This window comes from Anomalospiza imberbis, chromosome 8 (genome assembly GCF_031753505.1).
Source record: "Anomalospiza imberbis isolate Cuckoo-Finch-1a 21T00152 chromosome 8, ASM3175350v1, whole genome shotgun sequence".
Classification (NCBI taxonomy): domain Eukaryota; kingdom Metazoa; phylum Chordata; class Aves; order Passeriformes; family Viduidae; genus Anomalospiza; species Anomalospiza imberbis.
Genome location: NC_089688.1, coordinates 27,931,924 through 27,958,076, shown reverse-complemented (window position 1 = coordinate 27,958,076; position 26,153 = coordinate 27,931,924). Strand labels below are relative to the sequence as shown.

At 44.1% G+C, this 26,153-nt stretch overlaps 1 protein-coding gene across 4 annotated transcripts in view; it reads right to left on the bottom strand.

Annotated features, from left to right (window-relative positions):
- The window catches only part of TRUB1 (TruB pseudouridine synthase family member 1), a 34,984-nt gene extending 11,164 nt beyond the window's left edge, over positions 1-23,820 (bottom strand). For 2 of the 4 annotated variants that reach the window (XM_068198156.1, XM_068198157.1), the window contains exons 1-3: positions 23,694-23,820; positions 21,966-22,058; positions 10,945-11,000 (exon numbers count right to left, since the gene is read on the bottom strand). In XM_068198156.1, the coding sequence (XP_068054257.1) occupies positions 10,945-11,000; positions 21,966-22,058; positions 23,694-23,820 (276 nt within the window). Of the gene's footprint in view, positions 1-10,944; positions 11,001-21,965; positions 22,059-23,425; positions 23,483-23,693 lie in introns of those variants that run through there. The other 2 variants (XM_068198159.1, XM_068198158.1) reach the window with 2 other exon arrangements.
- Positions 23,821-26,153: the final 2,333 nt, after the last annotated feature.

The window sequence follows — 26,153 nt, the reverse complement described above, 5'->3', positions numbered from 1 at the left end:
TCTTCTGATGTTTCCAAATCAAAATACTCATACTACCTCAGTTTAAATTACTTATTTTCCTTTAATTCTGGTTTTGGTTATCTTGCTTTAGGCTATCTGTTACAATAACATGTTGTATTTGATCTGCCAGCAACAGAGCGATAATGTCTCATCTGTTAATATGTAAACACAAATGGCATGAGCAATACAATCCAAATCTCAATATTTCCCCTTTAATTTCTGCAAAAAGAGCTTACAGTTTGTAAAAAGAACGTCCTTAAATATTAGTCACAAATCCCCATTCCTTACAGAAGCCTTTGAAGAGTCACAAATATTCAAGCCAGCAATGCAATAATCTGCAGAGGAGGCTGTAACAGAGTAGGAAATTAAGAATTCCAGTTGGTTTATGATCAGTCTCTGGAGTGCCCTTGGCTATCTACAATTATATATCATAATTCTTACTTGCTACTGGATAAGGTTTACTTCTTCCCCTTTGGCAGGCTGCAGAACCTGGAGGTTGCAGAAGATAATACGAGAGTCCAGAATTATTTGTGTCAAAATTCAGCATTAACACTCTTTAGACTCTCACTCAGCTGCCCTCAGAAGCACCCAATGGATTCTGAGTCATTTAATAAGTGTTCAGTGACCTTTTCTCACCTGTGTTGGCAATCATTTATTTCTTCCAGTTTTATGAAATGCATCTAGGGGCATTCTCCCTGTACTCTCAAATTACACATCACTGCAGGAACACAGACAGAAACTGCTCACAACACTCTGCCTTCAACCCACTCAAACCAAAACAAAAAAAGCAAGGTAGTAGGTGTTGCAGGCAGCGGCAAAGCCTGACAAGTGCAGACTGTGACAGAAAGCACCCTTCTTTGCAGTTCCTTAGAGAACATCCTGCCAGTCAACAGCCCCTACATCCCTGACCTCTACTCAACTCAAGAGACCAGGACCCAAATCATTTAAAGATGAAAAGCAGCACCTCAACCTCCCTATGGATTGCACAGCATGCATGTGCAGCACATTAAAAGCTGAGATCCAGCATTCTCAGTCACGACTTGCAAGAGCTGCAGCATCATGCCTTAATTCCAACACAGAATGCTGGGCTGGTCCCAAAGCAGAGCCTCACAACTGTACAACAGCACCCGGAGGACAAACAGACCTTTCCAAAACTATCCTGCATTGGGGAATGGCTGTGTCTCTCAGCCAGTCACAAAACCATTTTCTTGAAAAAAAGAAAACCATTATGGCAAGTGAAACAAAAGGCAGCAAAGTGACCAGAAGCCCTTGAGTACAAGCAGCTCCACCATTCCCAGCAGTGAGAAGAAAGCCTTAAGCAGATACTTTAGAGTGACAATCCACTGCACTCTGTCAATGATAATGCACAAACTCTGTCTCACAGACTGGGGGATGTGCTGGATGCAACCCCAACAAGACCAGACACACAGTGAAATGCTTGGGTAGTCATGCATGTGCACCATACCCACAACCAGAAAGAAATGTACCATAAAAAGCCAGTACTGGATAAAAAAATAGGATTACAGGAATCTATAAGAAACAAATTACAAACCTCTAATAAATCTCACGGGTCTTGGAAAGAGGAATTTTGTTTTGGTGTCACAACTACAGGGCACAGTCAACATTCTCACAAATAAACCGTAAGTTTACCACAATATTTTTAGTAAGAGGGTAGCTATAATTTGGCTTTTTTATTTTCATACCTAGTTTCAGAAAAGTCCTTAGACTAGCACAGAAAGAGAAAGAATATCCATAAAAACAGAGAGAATAAAGGCAAGACTTTATCAGCATGCATATTTAACTAGGAAAGGGGAAAGAGGAGAAGAAGGAGGAAGAATCCCCTCCCATTTCAGGGGCTGCACAACCCAACCTGGGGGGGCTCCAGGAGGCTGAAACCCCTGGGCTGACTGCCAGGCATGTCTGCCTCACTTATCAGTGCAAATGCCAGACAGACCATGCAAGAGAGCTTCTCAGTTTAACTGTTGAGACATCAAGGTTTTATTTGGAAAGAAGCCAGAGACTTGAAATCTTAAATTATAACGTGTTTTAAAAGCTTCTTCATTCATGGAGAAGCAACACTTTAGAAGAGCTAGACAGAACCACAAGTAATTACGAAACAAGGTCACCAGTAGCTGTCAGGAAGATTTTAAGATGGCTCCCACTACAAGAATTTCCCAGGCAAGCAGGGAAACTTGGAAGATGCAGTTCATGAGAGTTCATCCAAGGATGACCCATTTTCTAATCACAGCAGCAACTGAACACAGAAGTGTAAAAGGAAAATAAATAAAGGCTCCAATCCCCTGTGCGAGAGACTGACAGCTGGGAAAGAGAAGTCATATTCAAGAGAAACAGAAATTCCATTTATGTAAACTGATGTCTGCCTGTGGTTAACAAGTTTGAACATCAACAAACATAAAGCAAGTGCTCTAGAGAACCTGATGGAAATCAGGGGAGCACACAGCAGACAAGCACTGATCAGAATTAGTGCTCCTGTGCCAAAACCATTTGCTCTGCACTTACAGATTTTTAGACTTAGGCCACTGAGACAGTGAAGAGGCCTTAAACTCTCAGTTTTGTAATGACATTCAGTTTGTGTTCAATGATTTCTAAAGCACAAATAAACAGTTCTCGATTTAATATTTACAGAACTTATTTTGCTGTTTGTATAACATTAGCAGCTACCAGTGGTTTCCAGTATGCTAATTATCCACCAAAATGGAGAAGTGCATGAGGTAGACAAATAAGCTGGAAAAACCCCAAGGGTTGCCATAGTTTCAATTATTTTCCAAAACAAAGCACACTCACTAAGCAGATTCCAATATATTAAAAGCACAGGGCCCTAATCTCTTAAAAGCAGGTTGCACAGAGGGCAAAATAAAGACTGCAGGATGAGGGAAGAGTTTTATGTTTTACAATAAGGCAAATTCAAAATTATCAAACACCAAACATGACCTTTTGATATACATAAACATTTAGAACTTCTCTACCATTCATTTTTTTCACCTAAAAGAAAAAGCTGACTTTGTGCTAAGCCTGCACTAAATTGCATTTAGTGCTGGATGCTGTAATTGTACTGTCACTGCTGAAGAACTATCTGATCTTTACTTTGGGGACTAACAAGATTTTCTGATCTCTTATATCAGCTTATTTTAAGGAGTTCAAACATTATGGGATGACTAGATTTTTCATGTGAAGGAAGGACTAGAAGCCCCTCTAACAGGAATCCAACAGAAGATGCTTTGCCTGTAGCTCAGAGAAGCTTTAAATTATTAGCTAAAAACTGTAGCAAATTTAAATTCAGGAGTCAGAGGGAGTGCAGGAAAGGGGGCAGATGGGAGAACAGTGCCAACAGTCACAGGAACACTGCATCACCTGAGATAGCACCAGGCCACATCACCTACAAACACAGTGCAGGCTCACAGCATCCAAGAGGGGATGCAGGTTAATGTGCAAAGGTGGCTGTTTGAAACCCACAGTTTCTTTATGCAAACCTTTCTGGCAACTGCTCTCTGTGGAAACCTCCCTCACACATCAAAATGTCTCAAGATGGCTCTTAAATGTCATCCTCAGCTTTAATATCTGTTCCATCATTCTAGTGCCCATATCACAGATAAAACAAAATAAAGACAGATGACCTCCAAATTCTACCTGGGAAACAGAGTTTCAAGGAAATACATAATTCTCTGTCCAGAAATAGAAGACAGTCCTTCCAGAAGGGTAAGGCTTTATAGCTACATAAAAAAATTACAGATGAAGTTGAATGCATGAAAGTCTTTGGCTGAATTCAAAAGCATTGCTAAGGCCAAGATGCAGCAAATTCTAAAAGGCAGTGCAAAGAGCATCTCCAAATTACTAGAAATGAAGTGTAGGGAAAACAGTGTAGAATGGCTAATCTAAATTGGTTACCATTCTTTTTATTTTCTGTTATTTTTATGAAGAATGAGAAAAAAGCCTTATCACGTTGCAGTCTTGATTTTATTAATGAATCCAAGCAAGAACTGCAAATGGAGCACAGCCATATGCACAATTACAGAAAGGTCAAGATGGAAGAAAGCACCACTGACCTTGTGAATGGAAGAACAGAAAAATCACACCAGAATATGCTCTTAAAATATTCAGCATTTGGGGAGGAAAGAGCAGCACAATGGGCACAGTCTCTTCAAGATTTTCAACAGTTTAAAAAAGAGTGTGAATATTAACAGAGCATGAAGCTGAGCTATTAATAGATTAGGCCTCTGGGGTGAGCATAAAAGAGACTTGAGCACTACACAGCATGTTCAGCCAGCTTACTAATAGCATTACTGCAGTACAGGATGTACCTATAATATCCAACAGCTTCTTCTTCTTCTTCTACAACTTTGTTCTAGAGGTATTGGGCAGGGCAGAAAAGACAAGATATCAAAATCAGCCTCTTCTCCTATGATTTGTTACCAAAAAAGCCAAGTTTAAAATGTATCATATGTTTTGCAGTAATAAATATTTAAAGAGGTTAACAGTGTGTAAGGCCATTTCATTCCTCTAACATTTTAGCCCTTCCCAATTCTTGCATCCCCCACTGTGCAGGCTTAGCATTCTCTCAGTGCAACTTGTTTTGCACAGACACCACTTCAGGTTTTGCTAACAGCTTCTACACATTCTAAAAACACATCAAAACCAAGCTCATTCATGCATTTTCCCAGACTTCCTTTCTGTAAACATTTTCCTTTTGACAAAATAAGGAAGACAATCACATTGTCTTCAGTGTGATTTCACAAACTGACACTGATCTCCAGTTAATATATGGAGGCATTTGGGGAACAAGAAATTCATTGTCAGTAAGGTAAAACAACACACAGGACAGAAACCAGTGCCAAGTTTGTATACACAACAATGGGTCTCTGAAACAATCTCCTCTGCTCCAGAGACCTCATGGAGTTATAGTACAAAGTTCTGGTTCTGCAAAAACCTTCTTAGGTGCCAGAAGTGGTTAAAAAAACCCCACCAAACTATTATAGCAATTCCCAGATGTAGCTGTTAAAGGCTACAGACATTAAGCAGGACAAGTTTTATTAATAGACATCTTTGCACTGAGTTGTGCAAACATATGAGGAAGTATTCCTTGAATGTTTGCACAATAGGATAACAAATACCACAGAACAGAAATGTCAAGACTTCTCTGTCCTATACCTGTATTTCAGGAATGTAATATACTTCCTTAAATAGTAACTAAATGGGTGAAATTAAGCAACCAGTACATGTCAGGAAGAATTCACCTAGCCAGTCTACAAGGGCTGAAACACATCCATCCGTCCATGGGTTAACATCTCTCATAGAACAATCATTCCATCTGCAATCTGCCAGTCCTGCTCCTCAAGGAAAACCCATAAAACATCTTTCAAAACAAGCCTGGGAACTAAAATTCGTAACTCCACCGGGTTAAATAAAACCCATGGACTCTAATAGAGATATTGGATTTCAGGAACACTATGATGTTATCTCACATTAACCCCTCCATGTGCCACAACATATCATCTACCAGGCTCTCTCCTTCCCCTAGGAGATCACCTTATCATCTTCTTCCCTCTTCTACCTCCCTTGTAAGGAAACAGTAATTTCTTTGGGTTTGAGCAAAGGCAAAGTAGTGACATTTTGTGTAGCTACAATCCATTTTTTTTAAATGGGCAGGTCACATTCTGCACTTGTTACCTCTCCCATCTCATTTCAAAAAGAAAATTCTGTCAGACCCTTGGTTATTCTGGATGGGATACCATGAACAAAGAGTTGTGAGAACTTAAACCTGTAGCATAAACCATAGAGTGAAAAATGGCAAGGTGCTGCAGATGAAAAATTTCTGAGGAAAAAGGCTAAAGAGTAAACAAACCACTTTTACTTGGATTCCTCAAAGACAAATACTGCAATCTGAAAGCAACAGCAGATGAACACAAGCAAGGCGGGATCTGAAGAATCATCAAGCTAGCAGTAAGTCCTCCTTGCCTTGTTCCTGGGAAGCTGGCTGATCCATTGTGAACAAATCCTTGCTGCCCAACTCGGGAGTTAAAACTGTTTTCTCAATGTATTTTATTAAAGCAGGTAATAAAACGTAGCCCATCTTTGTGAAGCAGTCTTGGGATATTACTTACATAATTGCTTGCCCACACAGAATTGTTTGTAAACCATACACACAAGCATTATCTGCTTTTTATTTCATAAATGTTCTAAAAGACACCTATTCCACTAAGTTCTAAACAACTCTTAAATATGCTTAGTTTTAAAATCTATGGCTTCTATTTTAGATCCGAGAGAGGGCTTGCATTTCCAAACACCTACTTTTTTGTACCATAACAATCAGCCTAATAAAATCATTACTACTACACAAAAATCCTGCCCTTCCAAGACAATGTTAAAAATAACAGAATCTGAAAAAGAAAACAGAACACATCTCTATTCCCTGTATGAATAAGTGGGTTTGGTTTCACCAACTCCAAAAGGAAGTACAATGAAGCACAGAGCTCAGCTGGTGATAGTCTAGAGAAATTTTTAAGACTAAAAGTAAGAGCACACACCACCAAGAGGATCCTCTGAAAGGAAAGTCAAATCAATTTTCTTACACTTGCAACTCATAAATGAACTGGAGCACAAACACAGAAATACACTACAAAGAAAAAGCAACAAACCAGCACAGTGAGGCTATTTAAAATCAAAATTAGAATGTCAAAAGAAATAGCACTTACACCATCATGGTGTGCATGTCAATGTGCAAACACAAATGTTGGCAGAAGAATAGAGGTCTCAGAGATGCCAAGTTCTTATAAGCCTCCTGAAAACAGACAGATAGAGCAAATAAATCTATTGCAGCTTCTACTAAGAAGGGTCCAGAGGGAGCCCCACTGAATTACTGGATACCAAAAAGTCCACATGGGCCTTTGGTGTCTAACGAGCTGTAAACACACGAAGTCACAAGCAAAGGCTTCATTAGTTTTGCTCCTTGTAGAACCACTGGATGTGCTTTCTAATGCGTTATTAATTCATTGAACTCATTCCCAAAAGAGGCAAGCAAAGGACTTAATGTAAAAAAAAATAATTAATGAAGCAAGCTTAAAGTATGAGAAGTTAAGGGACAATAAGTAAAAACTTGATTTTAGGACAGTAAGGTAACCACAGGAGTTAAAGGAATAATGTTGTTTACGGACACTTTGTTCTGCAGGATCTGATGCTATCCCTCCAGAGAAACAATTTTGCAGTATACAAACTCTAATCCCAGAATCACACTGCAAAAAGTAATTTACATGTCTCAGTTCTGCTTGGTGATTTGAACCAATTCCTGCTCAGACAAGCCCTCTCTCACACCATACAAGTGTGACTGGCAAGATTTAAAACCTAATCACTGATCTAGCACTCATTTTCTATTCAGGATTCATAAGAACACACATTTTAACTATTATATGAAATCAAAGTTGTCACATATCAGGTCACATTCTGCCCATAATCTCTTCTTCCTTTTTCTAGGCTTTGAGAACACTTGGAGTTTGGGTTTTACTCTACCCAGAGGTTTGGGGTTTTTTTTGATAGCTTCATTCTAGAGAAGCCACAACTTTTGAGATTAAATTTTCTATTTTAATCAGTCATTGGCCAAGCTTGTGCCAGCAGCACAAAGTTCTCGGAGAATTTCTTTCACACTGAGCACTTGGGGAGGTATATTGTATGTGGACCATGACAAGAAGTTGCATCCTCAGATAAAACCAACATGCCCCAAGCTTTCCACCCATGGCGAGGCAGTGGTTGCAAGGACAATTTGAGGGATGGCGAAGTTCTTCATTCATACTAGTATGACTAAAATTCTCTTAGGCTGAACCCAGGTGCTATGTCACTAAAAAATAAGCAAATTAAGCACAGAACTGAAGTCTGAAAGTCTCAGTTATCCATAAAGGTTGTATGTGTTGGGAGACATCTCCTCCCAATGAAAGTATTAGATTAATGCAGAATTTCATTGCTTAGTGCTTCTCATTTTTTGTTCTGTGATTAGCCCATGATTATTTCTCTCATTGCTTCTATGCAACAGCACATTCTCATGGATGAAACATTTTAAATGGGACTACCACTTTGGAAACTATGCTACCATTTTCTAAACCATTTCCTCCCCAGAAAGAAACACACTTCTGCATTGTGTTTGAGACAGACAAGTCATAGCTAAGACTGAATTGTTCAGAAACAATTTACCATAACAAATATTGGTCTACCCCCTTCATGTTAATTTTACTGGTAAAGCATGAATTTTTTTTCTCATTCTAGTCTATTTGCCAACATGGTAAAACAAAAAATCTTTAAAAATCTTGAAGTGCAAAAAGTCCAAACAAGACCAAGTTCAAGTCCCAGAACAAGAAGAAAAAGTCATTCCCTTACGGAACATCTATTAAATGTTCAGTATTTAAATTCTAGATCCAAGAACATTCAGCTTCTCCCTCTCACTTGGAACATTTGAAACAACAAAAAGCAAACAAACAAAAGCTAAGCCAGCTTGTACATATTTTTATTTCTGGACAAATATTAAGAATTCCATGAGAAACCTGGAACACTAAGTAGGTATTGCCCTTGGCTGCACATTTCTGTTTGTCTTGAGTTAATTCCTAAGGAGGTCAAACCAATGAAGAACTCCGTTTACACATCAAGAGTAGAACTCCTTGCAGAATGTGTGAGTTGCACACCAAGGGATAATGCTCAGAGCTGCCACACAGTCAGGAAAGTTTCACACAACGTTTGGGAAAAAGTGTGAGCCAGTCCAATTCCTGGCAGAGTCACCATATGGAGTTCACTGCAGTACCATACATTTTGGCCACTCCACATAGCTCTGCTGCCAGCAATGATAGACTGAACTGTTTCTTTACAAGATGCATTCCTAGAAGCAAGCAGTAAATTCTGGCCAGAGAGGGTCAGACAGCTCCTCTGAATCTTTATAATAACAAAAGGAACAAAAGAAAAACATCACATTTCCACAAACACTTTAGCATCCAAAATAGGGGGAAAAATTAAATAACAGTAAAAATTCCAAGCACATAGTGTGGAAAGCAAAAAGATACTCAAACCTATTTAGTCATTAATTTATCTTGTGATACATTATGAGATGCTGTTGTCAGTGTGGTCAAAAAACCCAACAGGCAGACATCTGTGAGAGATCCTTCAACTCCCTTAAGCCTCACACATTACTGAATGCTTAATTTATTGAAGTACAAATAGAAAACAGGAAGACAGAGACAGGAAAGGCTCCAAATAAATGCTGCAGATTCCCTATCTGGCACAGACTGTCAGGTACCTCACACAGGAACAGCTGCAGTGGAAGAGCTGCCGAGCTCTGTGAAGATGCATCTTTGCCTCACTGAACCAAGTGCCCAGAGCCCAGAGCCATGTTGGATGGATCTGCCTGGGGTGGCTCACCAGGCTGCCCCATGGCACATTTTCCCCTCCCTTGCCCCTCAGGAGCAGCTCTAAGCCCCTGTCAGCCATCTGGGAACAAGGTTTGGCTGGATAACCCTACAGGACTTCACAGTGAAGTTGTCAAGGAACCTGAGCATACCCTCTTCTGCCAAAAAGGCTGCAAGTACTTCATCCATCACAGCTGTTTCCACTGTGAACCTCAGCTTAAGAACTAAACCTATTGCTTTACATGTTTTTAAATCATCAGTTTACACATTTAGCTGTGATGACTTAATTTAGCTGAAGTCCATCTATGACTTCTTTTAACTTTAAAGTTCTTTCAAAGGAGGCGTCAGGTGGTAACTGCTTACAGTTCCACTGTAAATCCAGCTATTTACTGCACATTTCAAAACACAGATGCTTCTGAAATGCACTCATGTAAACCAAATGCAAACCCATTACAGCCAGTGCAGAGACTGGCACTGCCTACCTTGAGTTTTGGATCAGACTCTACAGCTAGGTCCTTTTATCCTGGTTGTTTTCTTTTCTCTCAAATTATTTGCCTCTGAGCTGAAGACTGTCAACCAAATTCTACCTTTAAACTAACAGTTCAGCAGCTGTAAAAGATCTTAAGTGTTCAGACTAGAAGAGTGGGAAAAATGGCAGAACATAATGTATTATTGACTTTTCCTGCATTTAAGATGAAATTTATAAGGTTTAAATTGATTTCTACATCTGTCATTCTTACCTAAAGTTCTCATGTAACAATAATGGGTAAACCCACAGAATTTGCCTTGTGAGGAAGGAATCAACACTGGGACATTACTCTTGAGAGTACTTGCACTTTTTTGTGTATGTAACACCTACAGTCTGGGGGGGGTCACCAAAGCAAAATCAACACAGTAAAATTAATCAAAACCAGCAATTAACAAAATTTCTATTTGTCAAGGCTCTGGTCTGGATTCTCTCAGGCAGACACAGGGCTTTTGCTACCTTTGGCTTCTCACATGTGTCTGTGGCTGTGTTTGTAGAGCATCCCTCTATGACAGCAGCAATGCAATCCAAAACACAATGAATTCCAAAAAGTACCTCTTAAGGCCTCATGGTATTTAAGAAGACAGAAAAGAAACAAAGATCATCTGTTAATTTAAGCTAAATAACAATGAAGTTATCTCCACATAAGGAAAATTACCAAAAATTGAACTGTCATCCACAACTACATCCCCAAAACATCAGTTTCAGTGCTATCTTCATTAGTTTTTCTTTCCTTTTTTTTCAGTATACTAAATAGTATAGAAATCTTCCTTTAAAATGGTAATTTGGTATTTATTAACACTTCTTAGAAAACTGAGACAAAGTTTTTTAAATAACCAGTCTGGACATAAAGTCTGACTAGCACATTTCTGACTAACTGCAAAAAGGAGCTGAAGTATACATCTGAACTAAATATGCAGCATGGCTGACATATTTGCATGTTGGTTCAGCTCTTTACTGACAGAAAAAAAGAAAACCAGCAAACAAAACTCCTTATATTACAAGTCATTTAGCATTCCTTACCTTGGAACCTTCCAACATAGTCCCCAGCATTTTTGTTCCTTTTCCAATACCAACCACTGCAAAGACAGAAGAAATGCTACTTTCAAAACAGCCCTACAGTTCCCTTTTTCAGCACCATTCAATACTAAATATTATGCTAGTCAGAAACTCAGCCTTTCATGCTCTGTTAGCATAAGAAGAGAGTCAACACTTTTGAGAAAGCATCTCTGATGTTCAAACAACATGGAACTAGTGAAAGGAAAAAAGAGTCTAAAGCAAAAGATAAATAACCTTCATCTATTGTTAAAATACTTTAATTCAATTCCTACACTTATTTATCTTTTAATCACCAAAGAAATGGAGAGTGCAATTAACATTACCTTTGGTTTGATGAAGGTTATGGCTCACCAATAATGAATGAACCCTTCATTATAAACAAATAGTCCTTTTAAAGGTTGACAGTGACCAAGAGTAATACAGCCAAGACAGCATAACAGAATTGTACATCAGACTTACAGGAAGAAAGTAAAATAATCAAAAAGTTGAAATGCCTATTATTGTGCATGCACAGATTACTGTTATTTTAATCTTAACACCAGCATTCTAAAAAACAGCAGTCAGCTTTTCATAAAAGAAAGAGACAGAAAAAGAGCTCTGTTTTATATTTTACTTTAAAGCTTTTTACAAGATGCTTGCCTTCAAAATGCTTTCCTATTGATTTTTTCCACATACAGCAATCCAAAGAAAATTTCAGAAGGAAATTAGTTTTGTATACAACTCGTAGAATGTGTGACAGCTTATGTACTTTATTTTAATAAAACTAGAGGAGTGAAGGGAGCTTTCAGGAAATCAGCTTCATGTTAATCATGAACCAGGACTGAAAACAAACTGAAAATGAACTTTGAAAACAAAATTTTTTACTTGTTTTCTAATTCTCAATTTTTATGCTCTGAGACTCACTAGATCCCTCCTTGTTCTCAATCACTATTCCTCTAATTCCTAAGGGTTTTCAGTCACACATGTCCTTGTGCTTGTGCTTTCATGCATCTTCAGTTCAACCTGTTCTTGTTATGTGCCAGATAGGAAAGAGCGGCAAGAAGGCTTAGAAAAGCAGATAAGCACACAGATAAGACTTCATAACCAAGCACTTTGCTTGCAACATGATGACATAACTGAACATAACTTCAACAGCTGAGCTGAAATTTGAAGAGTGTCAAGAGATTCAATAGAATAATTTTAAAGAGACATTGAATGCTTTTGTGAACAAGTTATTAAAAATTTTCTCCACTGATCATCAGCTTATGGAGAATGTGTGTTATTGAACATTGACATAAACCCCACCTGAACGTCTACACTGAATGTAGAAAGATTTAACTGAATTTTAATTTTTTTATACTTTTTCATGCTTTCTTCTACTGTGGAAGCAGAATTTACTACTGCCATATAAAAATAAGCCAAATAAAATTCCCACTATGCGGCGGCTACCTGCCATGACCTCAGACGGGATGCGCCGGCCAGCACTGCCCGTGTGAGGCTGGGTGGCCACCACGTGTGTGGGCACTCCAGGGGAACGGCATCTGCCAACCTGGCAGTGCTGAGTGCTGCGGCGGCGTGGGTTACACAGCTTTGTTAGCTTCACATGCTGACAGGAGACAAAAAGATGAGAAGAACACTTGTTTGTGAGTCCAAAGAGTGTTTTATTTCCCCAGCCGGGGCAGGAACAAAGATGCTCTCGGGGTGGGTGCAATGCCAAATGCCAAAGAAACAAAGGACAGCAGCAGATTAAATAGGCAGTGGGCGGACAGGGGTGTAAACCTGTATTGCCCAATGGGGACAAACGAAAGACAGGATTGACAACCAACAGGGAGTGAACAAACCCTGACTGATGGGACCAAATGGTGAGTAGATTGACAGGTAACTGCAGATCCAGGTGGCAGGAACTCCTGGGGTACAAACCACTGTGAGGGGAAGAATGGGGGAGTACAAGGAACAAACCTAACTAACATTAGTAAAACAACTGACTAAATAAACCCAAACCACAACATCTCCTCCCTTTTTATTAAATAAAGAAGGCAGCTTTTTAAACTTCATCGCCGTTCGTGCGGTCACCTTCTCACCAAGTCTCTTCTGCAGATGCGACTGTGGCGATGACTGCTGTTGAAGATGGAGAGGGCTTGGAGATGGTGGTGGAGATGATTCTTTTCAGAATACTAAAGGATAGTGAAACTAGGAAAACAACTACAATGAACTACAATGAAAACAACTACAATGTCTTTTATAACAGAAAGCATCCATCCCGAGATGTTCCAGTTCTTAAATATGTCCTTAAACCAGTCTTCAGAGCCTATCATCCCTCTCATCTCTTGGATGGACGCGTGGACTCTCTGACTCTTAAAGATAGGTTAAACCAGCACAGCCCCTTGAGGGGCTGTGGAACAATCCACACGTCCACTGATGACATGGAGATGAGCACTAGGAAGAATGGGATCGAGGCTCCGTGAGCTGGAGGAAACATCTCGGGGGATGCCTACAAATAAATGAATGGAGAATACAATAAGACTTATGTAACAGAAAGGATTTGCCACTTGGCTCCAGGGAAAATTTAAACACTGTTTTGGGTAGAGAGAGAGATGGGGAATCCCTTCCCTCCTTGCGGCGTCTGAGATTGGATGCAACCTCTCAGTCGGTGAGATCATTGGTTGCATCCACAGGCACCTTATCGGTCTGACTCACCACCTGTCCTGGGGTATAGGCTTTCATCTGTCTGAGGGACCCACTTGACTCCTGAAGGCGTGGATACTCAGGCATATCCCCGCCCCCAGGTCAAAAGGGGGAATGGACCCTGGATTTCTCCAGAATCTGGGTCCCTCACCAGCACCGGTGGCCACTCTTTTGGCCGGAGCTGTTGGTGCTGCTTGAAATGTCTCAGGATTCGTGGTTCTGGCCTGTCAAAAGAACAGTTTAGAAAACTGATGGTAAATAATGCCTTGCAGAGCCTCTCGTGCAGTGACAGCACTCGCACATCTCCCCGCTGCCGTCGGAGGACCTGTTTTAACGTTTGGTGGGTTTGTTCTGTAACAGCCTGGCCGGTGGAGGAGTGAGGAACCCAGGTCTTATGTTGGACCCCCATTCCTGCAGGAAGTTACTGAACGCCCTGGAAGTATAAGCTGGACCGTTATCAGTCATAATCGTGGCTGGGACCCCCAAGGTGGCAAACACCTGTATGAGGTGTTTTCTCACATCCGTGGCCCATTCACCAATGTGGGCTGAGGCAAAAACGGCCCCCAAGAAGGTGTCCACTGACACATCGGCATTTTTGAGTTTCCCAAATTCCTGGACTTTGGTGACATTCATTTGCCACACCTCACAACTGCGGAGTCCTCTGGGATTTACACCGGATCCCAGTGTTGGTAAGGCGGTCTCCTCTGACAGCTGGGGCGTGTGGCCACAATTTCCCTGGCTTGGTCACGCCACAGGTGGAATTGGCGGACCAGCCCTGGGGCATTTTTATAATGGGGTGGCCAAGGCATCTGCTCTGTGGTTCCCCTTGGCAATAAAGCCAGGGAGATCAGTGTGTGACCTCACATGCACCACGTAAAAGGGTTGCTCGCCGTGGGAAATCAGATGTATTAGCTTTGCAAGCAAGCCATAGATGACTGGGTTCGAGACCTCCTTTAAGACAGCATGTTCTGCCCTCGATACTACTCCTGCCACATAAGCTGAATCGATAACCAATTTAAAAGGTTCGCTGAATCTCTCAAATGCTCTGACAACCGCGTTCAACTCAGCTACTTATGGAGAACCCTCTACCATCTTAACATCTGTTTCCCACAGCTGAGTCTCAGGGTCCCTCCAAGTCACTACTGACTTGTGGGACTTTCCTGATGCGTCTGTGAACACTATCAGGGCTTTCAGTGGTCTTGTGCTTTGTATCTCTTTTGGTAATAATTTGAACTGTGTTGAATAAATGGTGACCTGGGTGCCCAATCTGAATTTGACCAGAGTAGCTATCAAGGGTGAACTGCAAATTTTCATTTTGTCTCAAAAGGTGCTGAAAGGTCTCCTTGGTCATCTTCCTGGTGGATGTCTTGATGGGAAGGTGGACACATGTGAAATCACACCCTGCTAACACTCGCAGGCGAGCCCTGGCCCGAATGATGAGCTGGGCCATCAGCTCCTATGGCCTGGTGATTCTTTTGGACTGCCTGTGGCCAAGGAACACCCACTCTGTTGTTAAGAGGGGATCCCGTTGGCCCCCGTCCCACTGAAATATCATCCCATAGAAGTGTGGCAGCTTACCCAGTACTATGAAGCGGAAAGGCAGACCTGGTTGACAACCAGGTGGGCTTGCCTGCTTGCGATGGTGCTCTGGACCTTCTCGAGTGCCGCTCTGGCCTCCTGGGTCAGGGCCCTCGGGGAGTCTAAACCATCATCCCCCTCTCTTTCTGTTAACAGGTCGAAGATGGGGGACAGATCCCCTGTGGTGAGCCCCAGCCAGGGCCTGATCCAGTTTAAGGACCCACACAGGCGCTGGAGATCATTCAGCGTTCTTGGGTTATCCATCTTTATCTGATGGGGCCTAACAGTTTTGTTATTAATTTCTAGGCCCAGATACTTCCAGGGCGGCAGGCACTGTACCTTTTCTTTTTGCAGCTCAAATCCTTCCACCGACAAAGCCACAACACTGTCCTCTAATGCTTTTTGCAGGACGTCGTCGTCAGGGGCACAAACTAACACATCATCCATGTAATGATAGAAAATACAGGATGTCCACTTGGCACGCATCCGGGACAGAACTCTGGGGACATACCACTGGCAGATGGTAGGAGAGCATTTGAGGCCCTGTGGCAATACTATCCAGTGGTAGCATCACACTGGGGCTTCTCTGTTGATGGAGGGCACAGAGAAAGCAAAGCACGGAGCACTGGCTGGGTGAAGGGGAATTTGGAAGAAAGAGTCCTTTATGTCAATTACAGCCAAATTATAACTTTGGGGTAGCACAGAAGGGGACAGCATACCTGGTTGGAAGGACCCCACGTCCTCAATAACATCATTAATTTTTCTCAGGTCGTGGAGGAGGCACCACCTATCCTTCCCTGGCTTTTTAATAACAAAAACTGGGGATTTCCAGGGGCTGTTTGTTACTACAATATGACCTTTAGCTAGTTCCTCCTCTATGAGCCTCAGGAGTGCCTTTAATTTCTGCTTACTCAGTGGCCACTGCTCCACCCAGACTGGCGAATCCATGAGCCAATTCAGTTTCTGGGGGGGGGGGGGGGGGGTTGCTCTTCAGTGGCCGCACCTAAAAACTCTGGGGGGCCGGAAATTCCAATTTGGCTCCCCACTGGGACGTGGCATCTCCCCCCCACAAATTAAATTTGCTGTCAATCACGAATGGACGTACTGAGGCCAATAGTCCGTTCGGTCCCATAATTTGCACAATGCTTTTAGATTGTTTTGCGAATTGAGGCCCACCTACTCCAAAAACCGGCATTTCCACGCTTTGCAACCCCCATTGTGATGGCCATTTGTGCGGTGGAATGACTGTCACATCTGCTCCGGTGTCCATCATCCCCTGGAGTTGTATTGAATGCCCCTAGCATTTAAGGCCGCACCATAGGAGGGGTTTTTCCTCTCCCAACTTCTTGGTGTAAAGGTGTAAAGAACTGAGAATTCCAGATCGTTACACAGGGCAAGAGGGATGGGAAATGCCTGTGCAATGATCTGGCCCTTCGGTAAAAAAGGGGGGGTGGACACAGCGTGCTGTGAGATAGAAGACCCTCAGGTCAAGTGTGGAGATCACAGGAGGAATCTCTGTCTCAAGTGGAGTGTGTTTTGTGTCCCCAACGAGGAGGTACCTACAGTTCAAGAGGTCTTCTCTCCGTCAGGTTTCGCAGCGGCAGATGTGCGATAGAAGCTCTGCATCTGCTATAAACAAATGCCAGTCCTGAGAATAAAAATGGACAAGGTTAGTGAGTCAAAGCCGATAAGGTTCCCTTTTGTCAGTTGTTGAGAGGCAGCCGCTTACTGATGGCACTATATTATGGATCGAGGCTCCTCGTGCGGCCGGGACCTACCTCATTTTTATCTACACGCGAGGTAGGTCTGCACTCCCCCTTTAGTTTTTTTGAAATGTGGGGTTCCCCTCCCCCCCGCAGCCCTTGGTGGTGCACTCCCTACAAATGGACATTGGGCTAGAAAATGTCCCTCCTGATGGCAGTGGAAGCACCGGCGCTTAGATGGAAACTGCATTGCAGCTGAGTTCTTTGGAGGCACGGCAGCCGGGGCAACCACTTTGTCTTGAGGCTTCTTTGGTATCTCTTCTGTCAGGAGCTGTGCTTTCAGTGTGCATTCCTCTATTATTTGATCGAGGGTTGGTGGTGGTGAGACCGGCAACGCTAGGATGATTCTTTTGCACACTTCATTGGCGTTCATGGAGGCGATTTCCAGGATGACCTTGTCCTGGAGTTCCGATCCCTCCACACGCCATTCTACAGCTGTTCTCACTCGGTCCACAAAGTCTATAAAAGGCTCAGCAACAGATTGTTTAATCGCTATATATGACAGCATTGGCTCCTTGGTGGGCATGGCCAGGAACGCGCGCTCTGCCGCCCCCCTGGACATGTCCAGCACTGCACTTGGAATCCCCCTAGCCTGCAGCAGGGCTTCGCTCCAGTCTCCCTCACCTATAAGGTGGTCTAAAGTGATTGGTTCTCCTGCAAAATCGAGGCTGTATGGGCCCTCCAAGATCTCCGGGAGGAGATTCCCTGCCAATCTCTTCCACTTTCTTTCCCATAATTTGTATTCTGATGGGGAGAGCAAGCAACTAAACAGGCGCTTAAGGTCTGCAGGGACCAACGTTTTTGAGGTAAGAGTTGCTTGTAAAATGTTCCTGAAAAAGGGACTTTTCGGGCCAAAATCTCTTTGGGTTTCGCAGATCTCTTTTATAGACTCGTAGGAAAGGGGTTCCCATCTAGGGTTTTCCCTTCCCACGTTACAGGAGATTAGGAGACTGGATCTAAAAACGTCTGATCTGATACACAAGCCCGTTCCCGCTCGCACCCCGTCCCCCACTCCAGATGCCCCAGGACCATGGGAACCTGAAGGTGGGGCGTGGGAAACAGGAAGGGGGCTGTCCGAACCATGAGGCTGCGGGGCGCAGCCGACAGAGACCTCCGTGGCTGGAGGGGGCAGGGCCGATGAGGAGGCCATGGGAAAACGAACAGGACCGGAGGGAACGCCCGCAAGGGGAGGAGCAGAGGGAGGCGGAGCAACACGATCACCAGAAGGGGCGGCACCCACGTCAGCAGGGAAGGAGGAGGGGTTTGGGGCAAAGGCGGGAAAAGGAACAAAGGGATTAGGGGAAGGAGAAATGCCCGCAAATGCCTGGCCTCCATTTTGTTGAGACACAGCCGGCACCAATTCGCGCCAGCACAGCAGCGGCGCCTCTCCGGGGGAACAAAGGAAAGGATTCAGGGGAACAGAACTGCATTGGGCTGCACCAAAACCAGGATTTATAACTGGGAAAGAGGGATCGGGGTGAGGGTTAGGGATAGGGTCCCTGACCGCATGGCCAGCACCATCAGGGCGAGGGTACCAGGGGGACTTGGGGGAGCCAGGAGCACGGTCTGCGTTCTGGGAGCTGCCCTGCACCTGCGACTGGTGGATTGCTCCCCCCTCTCCACCCGGTCTAGGGGAAGGGAGGGAAGGAGAGGTGGGTAGGGAAACGGATTTAGGGAAAACTGGGGATTTGCCCGATGGTCGCGCTTCGGTCCCCCCCCGGTCTGCATCTCGCTCGCCTTCATTTTTAACTACTTCCCAAATCAACACAAACAATTTCATAAAACTATTCTTGACGGAGGGATCTCCAAGTTTGATTCCCTCCGTTAATCTCACGCCAACTCCCTTCCAAAACTCCTTTTTTTTAACCTCCTCTGCCGAGATTCCCGGGAAGGTAAAAAACAGCCATTGGACAAAATTCTTAACCGAACTTTTAGGAACACCTTTACCCCGCTCCCACAACTTACAGCCCTCCCTTAGGATTTCTTTAACTTGGATATAAAGTTCTCTCTGGTGAGTGGACAGCGTGGCTCCCATACTGTTCACTCACGCGATCCCACCCACTCGCCGCAGGAAAAAAACAAATAAAGAAAAACTAGCCTAAGTCGCCGGTGGCGGACCACTCACACTATGCACGGCGTGTCCCTGACCCTCGGGAGCGTGGCCAGCCCACAGCCAGTGAGGGAAGCACCGGCCGGGTCCGTCCCAGCCGCCGGAAACTTACCCAACTGGCGTGCTTCGGAAATGAAGCTGCGGCGAGGGTGCTCACTACTCTCGAAGGCGGCTTCCCGTAGTCGTCTGCGACTGGTGAGAAGTTACGCCTTCCTCCCTCGTGGGCACTGCAGGACAAAAATCTGTGTGCTCCCTCGAGGGCAATGGTGCTGTCACTGACTGTAATCCATAGAGCCGATGCCCTAAATTTCAGTCCGGCGGGGCAATTCCACGCAGAGACGGCGGCGTCCGCTACAGCTCGGCGGAGTCTCTCTGTAGCTCGGGAATGCCTTCACGTTGGGCGCCGCCTGCAGCGACTACCTGCCACGACCTCAAGCAGACGAGATGCGCCGGCCAGCACTGCCCGTGTGAGGCCGGGTGGCCGCCACGTGTGGGCACTCCAGGGGAACCTGGCAGTGCTGAGTGCTGCGGCCTGGGTTACACAGCTTTGGTAGCTCCACACGCTGAGAGGAGACGAAGAGACGAGAGAAGGACACTTGTATGCGAGCCCAAAGAGTCTTTATTCCCCCAGGCGGGGCAGGAACAAAGATGCTCTCGGGGTGGGTGCAACGCCAAATGCCAAAGAAACAAAGGACGGCAGCAGATTAAATAGGCAGTGGGCGGACAGGGGTGTAAACCTGTATTGCCCAATGGGGACAAAAGACAGGATTGACAACCCACAGGGAGTGAACAAACCCCGACTGATGGGACCAAACAAGGAGAGAACAGGGAGAGGTGAGAAGATTGACAGGTAACTGTGGATCCTAGCGGTGGGAACTCTCGGGGTAAACAACTTGGAACAAACCACGGTGAGGGGAAAAATGGGGGAGTACAAGGAACAAACCTAACTAACATTAGTAAAACAACTGACTAAATAAACCCAAACCACAACACCACTACACACCAAGAAACAGCAGCTGGAACCACAGCCCTAGAATAACACCAAAAGAAGATATTCACCAAGACTTGACCTTGCCTTTCTCTCACATGTCACAGATCACTGACCTCTGCCTCCAAGGCCCTTTCTCACCTACATTTGCTGCCAGTAAGAGAAGAAATACAGAAGTATGTTTTCTGATAAAGAGCACTGCTCAGTGATTGGCAGTACACCTGGCACACTAAGCAGGACTCTGCATCAATTTATTCCCAGGAACAAAGCTACAGACATGCAGTACATAAAACCTGGGAGACAGCAGAACAGATCACAAAGGGTTTCAGAAAATTTAATACTTCTGTCATGCTCCTGTCCATGAGGAAGGAAAGCTTTCTGCTCCACCACTCCATCCTGAAAAGTTATTATTCTGAATAACTTGTTTCTCTTGTATCCTTCCCTCCCTCCTCACTACCTTACCTGAACACACAAGAAATCTGGGCACATTCCCTTAACCACTCCTCTCCAGTTTTGTCCCTTCCAATCTAGCTACCACAGATTTTTTCCTGTATGATTTGTATGGCAGTGGAATGAAAGATCCTATGCCTTTTTTCAATCCATCCACAGCTAATTAAGGTGATGTGCTCCTCTATCTATACCAAGCACATCGAGCCCAAATACTTTTTGTCATGCCACAGAAGCAGGCTTTGGAGACTGCTGGATATCAGAACAGTTGGAGAAGCAATTAAAAAAGCACAAGTGATTTTGCTTTTCCTATGGATCAATGCTGTTGACTTTGCACAATGAGAAGCAGCATGCTCAAAGGGAACACCTGTGTAAAAGGAAAATTTCTGCTTCAGGAATGCACACTGAATTCTCTAGTGAGTGGCCACAGAGTACAGGAAATTCAAACCAAACCAGGCAGTGCTCCATTCTAACCCAAGAATGTCACATTTTGCCATGTTCACAAGTGACAATTACCAGCTGCAGACCTCTAGCAACACTTGTAGCAACCAACCTGCCCTTGAAGCTGAATTCTTCTGAGAGAAGTCATTCATCAAAACTATGAGCATTTACTTTCAGTGTATACTCAGAGTTGTACTTGTTTATTTTCAACAGCAAAAACTTATTGCTGTTATTTCTCCAAGCCAAGGAGAGCTACAAGGTTGTGATCTGAGCAAGATGTAGTCTGCATGTTACTTATCAATAAAACTGCTGGTGACAAAGTATGATGTGGGAATAATCACACCCACTGTTGAGGTTTTAACAACAGCAATTGACACATCCTGTTCTTTAACAAAACAAAAAAAAATCAATACATGGATTGCTATCGAACTTAAAAGACAAAATATCTTTCAAGATTCTTCTTTATGAAGCAAGACAGGACAGGTACCTAAAAGTTTTTCTGTGCTGAGCTTCGAGAAAAGCAGCAGCTGAATTGTTCTTACACATCTTTTTTTTTTTTTCGGTATGTGTTAGCAGCACTAAAAAACTCCCTCAAAATCCCAGAATAGCATTACCTTGAGACAAAATAATTCAACAGACTATGATGACTATAAATCCCCAGCTTAAGTTAAAAAAGCCATCAATTTCTCAGGTACTTTACAATTCATTACACAAGAGTTTGTATTTTCCCACATGTAATAACCCAGAAGTTGTTTCAGGATTTGGAAGAGAGAAGGCAGGAAGGAAGAATACAGCCTTCTGTTAAGAAACATGCTACATGCATGTAGCAGTACATGCACAGGAAATTTAACCCAGACCATTCTTCCACAGTAATCTATCCTTCCCCCAGAACCTGCCATGTTTATCCCAAATTGTTCTTCCACCCGACTTCATGCAGGCATGAAAATGTCTCCTGAAATCATATTTTGATGACTATAATTATGTTTTTCATTACCCAGGACTCCTGTGGCTGCACTGTCCAAAGTCCCTCCATGTCCAATTTTCAAAACCTGATTTCTTTTGTTCCCTTTTGTTTGAACACCAGCTTCTGCAAATAGAAATTAAAAGGAAGCATTATAAAATAGCCTTAGATTGTAGGAAAAATGGCACACATTTCCAGACTTCTAAAGGAAATAAAAATCAAATATTTAAACTATTAATTAACAGTGCAGAAATTACTGTACTGCAGAAGATCAGTGATTAATTTAGATTTACTCCCAGCCTCAAACCATTTGCAAGGTATTTTCACTTACATTCTAATGAAGTCTCACATATTGTTACCAACAGATTTTTCGAAAGTACTGGTACCAAACCTGTGAAGTTTCATTAACAAAGCATGGAAGAACCAGCAGCAGAGTTCTCTAAACATCTATTGTACACAAATTTTATGCTATATAATCTGAGCCAATTCTTGATGCATTTACTGCCTTATATTGGGGTGTGTTTATTTGCATATTCACAGCCCTATGGCAACTCTGCAGTGGACTGAACTTATTCACTGCTGCTTTCAAGCTGTCAGTGTCCCAACATAGCAAACTTCCTATACAGCTGATGACTCCAGGAATTTTGCAGAGTCCAATACCCCTTTTTTATTAGTATTAAATGTGACAAATGGTCTAAGCTCCTTTATCCATATCTATTATCTCTCCATTTAGGGAACCTGATAATTCCATATAAGGTGTGTGCCTACACTACAGTTCACTACAGAGTAAATCAGGCTAAGCACTCACTAGTCTGAAAGTATGTTCTCACTTCATCAGCAAGTGCCCAAAAGCCCAGACTAGATGATCAAGTCCCCATATCCATTATTAAAAGAATCTAGGCCATAGTCGTTCACACCTTTGCAATGATCTCGCTTTTTTTTTCCCCTTAATATCTGACTGCTCAGAAAGAGCAGTTTCTGCAGACTTTGTCCAGGACTTTCAAAGTTTTTGAAACACTATGGTTTTCACTCCTTCGGTGATCTTTTCTTTAATGGCAATAGGCAGTGGGACTGCAGCAGAACATCCTGCAGTGCTGTGCTGCAGAGACGCTGCTGGCACCGGTTCTGGCAGATGGGCACACGCTGCCCCTGGGACCCTGCCCCAGCTCTCCAAGCAGCCTGCACTGTGCCCTGCAGGGCTTCCTGCTGCGGCACATCGCATCCCCATCCAGTCTCGGGGCTCCCGTCCTGCTGTACCTTGGGCGGTAAGAGGTGCCTGCCACAAGCGCCATGTGGTGAATGCGGTGTCACAGCTCACTGTGCAATGTGACCAACTCCGTCTGGCTGGGACAGTCTTTCCTTAAAGGCCTCCAAGGATTCAACTCCACCACCTCCCGGCTCCACCCATCCCTATGCCAAATCACGCTTTCTGTGAATAAATTCCTCCTAATGTCGAACCTGAACCTCCCCCGGCGCAGCGGGCCAGGATGTACCCAGGAATGGCGCCATTCTCCAAGGTGGGCCATGCCATGGCTATGAACTACTAGCAAAACAAACATAAAACCCACAAAGAAGGAGAAACTAAACCCCGCTAATGCTCCGGTTTCCTGAGCGCTGAGCAGAGGGTGAAGTGATTTGCCGGGAGTTGTAGCTCCCACACTCCAAGGACCGCACACACCCGGCCCCATCCCACATCCACGCCGGGCAGGGCACGCCTGGCCCGAACTGTCCGGAGGTGGCGGCCAAGCCGCCGCCGCTCACCTGCTAGCAGCCTCTCCTTGAGCAGGTTGAGCACGGCGGCGGAGGTGAGTCCCTTGGGCTTGCGGATGGCGAAGAGGCCGCTGAGCGAGAAGAGCCGGTCGGCCGCGCGGCCCGCCTCCCCCGCCATGCTGCCGGCAGCACGCCCGGCCGGGGCCGCCGGAAGCCGCAGCCGCGCGGGCGGGGCGCGAGGGAGGAGCCGTGAGGGAGAGCTTTAAGGTCGCTTAGAGAATCGCCGGCGAGGGCATCGGCGGGGGTTTAACGTGGAAACAAAACTCGTTGCTAAAATCAATCAATCCAAAATCTAAACCAAAAACCAACCCCAAAATTGTCTGGAGGCGGCTCCACCAGATGCAGAGCGATTTGCAGGCATCGCTGGGGAAGGTCACTGACCAGTGTGTTGCCGTACCTTCGATGCCCAAATGGAAAGAATTGTATTTTGACAGGACAAGGGGATACAGTTTCAAGCTGCGCCAGGGGAGGTTTAGTTTGGGCATTAGGAAGAATTTCTTTGTAGAAAGGGTGATTCGACACTGGAACGGACAGCCCGGGGAGGAGGTGGAGTCACCGTCCCGGAGGTGCTCAAAGAAGAGCTGGATGTGGCACTCAGTGCCACGGCCTGCTTGGCACAGTGATGTTCTGTCACAGGCTAGACTCGATGATCTCAGAGGCCTATTCCAACCTAACTGACTCTGTGATACTCTGCTGACTAGTTGCTGTGTCCATTAATCTTCCTGCCTCTGTACGTGTTTTAATATAAGGAGAGTGTTGGGAAGGCTTCTCTCAGATCTCTCGCCTCCATTCATAAGTACAGTGTGTGGGTTTTCCTCTCCAGCTCTGATTCGTACAGAATCGTTTCTCTGACAACACTCCCAAGACATTTAAACAAGTCATGCTTGAGCAAGGCACCGAGAGCTTGGATGCTTCATTCATGGATTTATTCATTTGCAAGAGCCTGCAGATGAAACCATAAACACCTAAAAAAAACCCCATGTCTAAGGGCTATGCATGTTCCCAGACCTTTCCAGAGCTTGAGAGAAGCAAATCTTCCTGCTGAAGCAAATCTTCCTGCTGGCTGTTTCTGTGCAGAGCAGGATGAAGGTCCCTGTGTGGGTTTTCAGCCTGTGCTGGAGTCAGTGGTTCATTCCATGCCTTCCCCAGAGCTGCACAGGACACAGAGCTTCCAGCTGCAGCTGCCACCACTGTGTCCATGAGTGGGGAATGGCTTCCTGCCTCCAGCAATGCCAACCAGCCTCCCCTGCACTTCTCTCATGCATATTATTATCCAGACACCTTATTTGCTTGGATCTCATCTGCAGAGCTGTAATGTGGCTGTGGAAATATTCACTGTTACCATAAGCTGCGAGGGTGGATTCCCTGCTGAGTGGTGCAGGTCTTTGCAGGACATGGAAGGGAGGTATGAGAGTCCTTCTCTAGAAGATAAAATGGCAAAGCCACACTGGTGGAAGAATTCGACAGGAAAATCACTACTGATTTACATGGAGTTAAAATCTAAGCACTGTTGTGGAAGGCATATTGTAAATGGTGATGGAGCTTTTGTTGCAGACATGGTTTAATCAGGTGGTTTGAAAACCAGTTCTCGCCAATTCCCTGCTAAAAAGCTCTTGAACACAGATTGCTCTGTAAGTGGGCTCCAGTAAAACTATTTAAACATGACTATTAAGAAATGGTGTTAGTGAGCTTCCAGGCAGGGAGATTGCAGCACAAGGACTGAAATACAAACCTGTCACACTGTCATGGCCAGCAATATCGTTAGGAAAACAGACTGCTCTGATCACATCACAGAGGATCGGAGGGAAATTATATAGAAATGAGAGCTCCACTCTTGGCATAAAGTTGCCCTTAATGCATCTCTACTTTCCAAAAATGCAGTAGCAGACAGGACCTGTAAAAATACTCCCTGTGCTGCCTTCTCAGGATTGACCTAAGCTGAGAAGTGTCTAAAATGAGGCCATTAAATCTGACACAGGCACAGGCTATGAGCTGAGGGCAGTGTCTGACCCCCAGTACTGTTTCAGCAAGTGGCTAACAGCTTTTTTTTTTTTTTTTTTTTAAGGGAAGAGTTTCAGGTGTCTAAAGAAACTACCCCCACTCTTATTTTCAGTATTGAGCAGGAAATTCTTGTAGCTCCCAAACTTCTGCATCTGCAATTAAAACACAACACTTTGTAATTGCAGCAGATGGAGTCTTTGAAGGCTTAGAAAGAAGAGGTTTGGTTTAACTTCAGTGGGCATTAGATAAGGGCCCAAAATAAAAAATTGTGAAAAACAATTAGTGACTGCCAGTGTTTTAGTTTGCTGGAAGTGTATGTGTACATAAATCTCACATGGCTCTTTGTCGGGCAAGGTTATTCAGCATTCAAAATGGTGGGAATGATGAACCAAACTATTCCTCTCAAGGGCTTTATTTCAGATTTTCCTTGTGTTGCTTGTGATTAAAAGT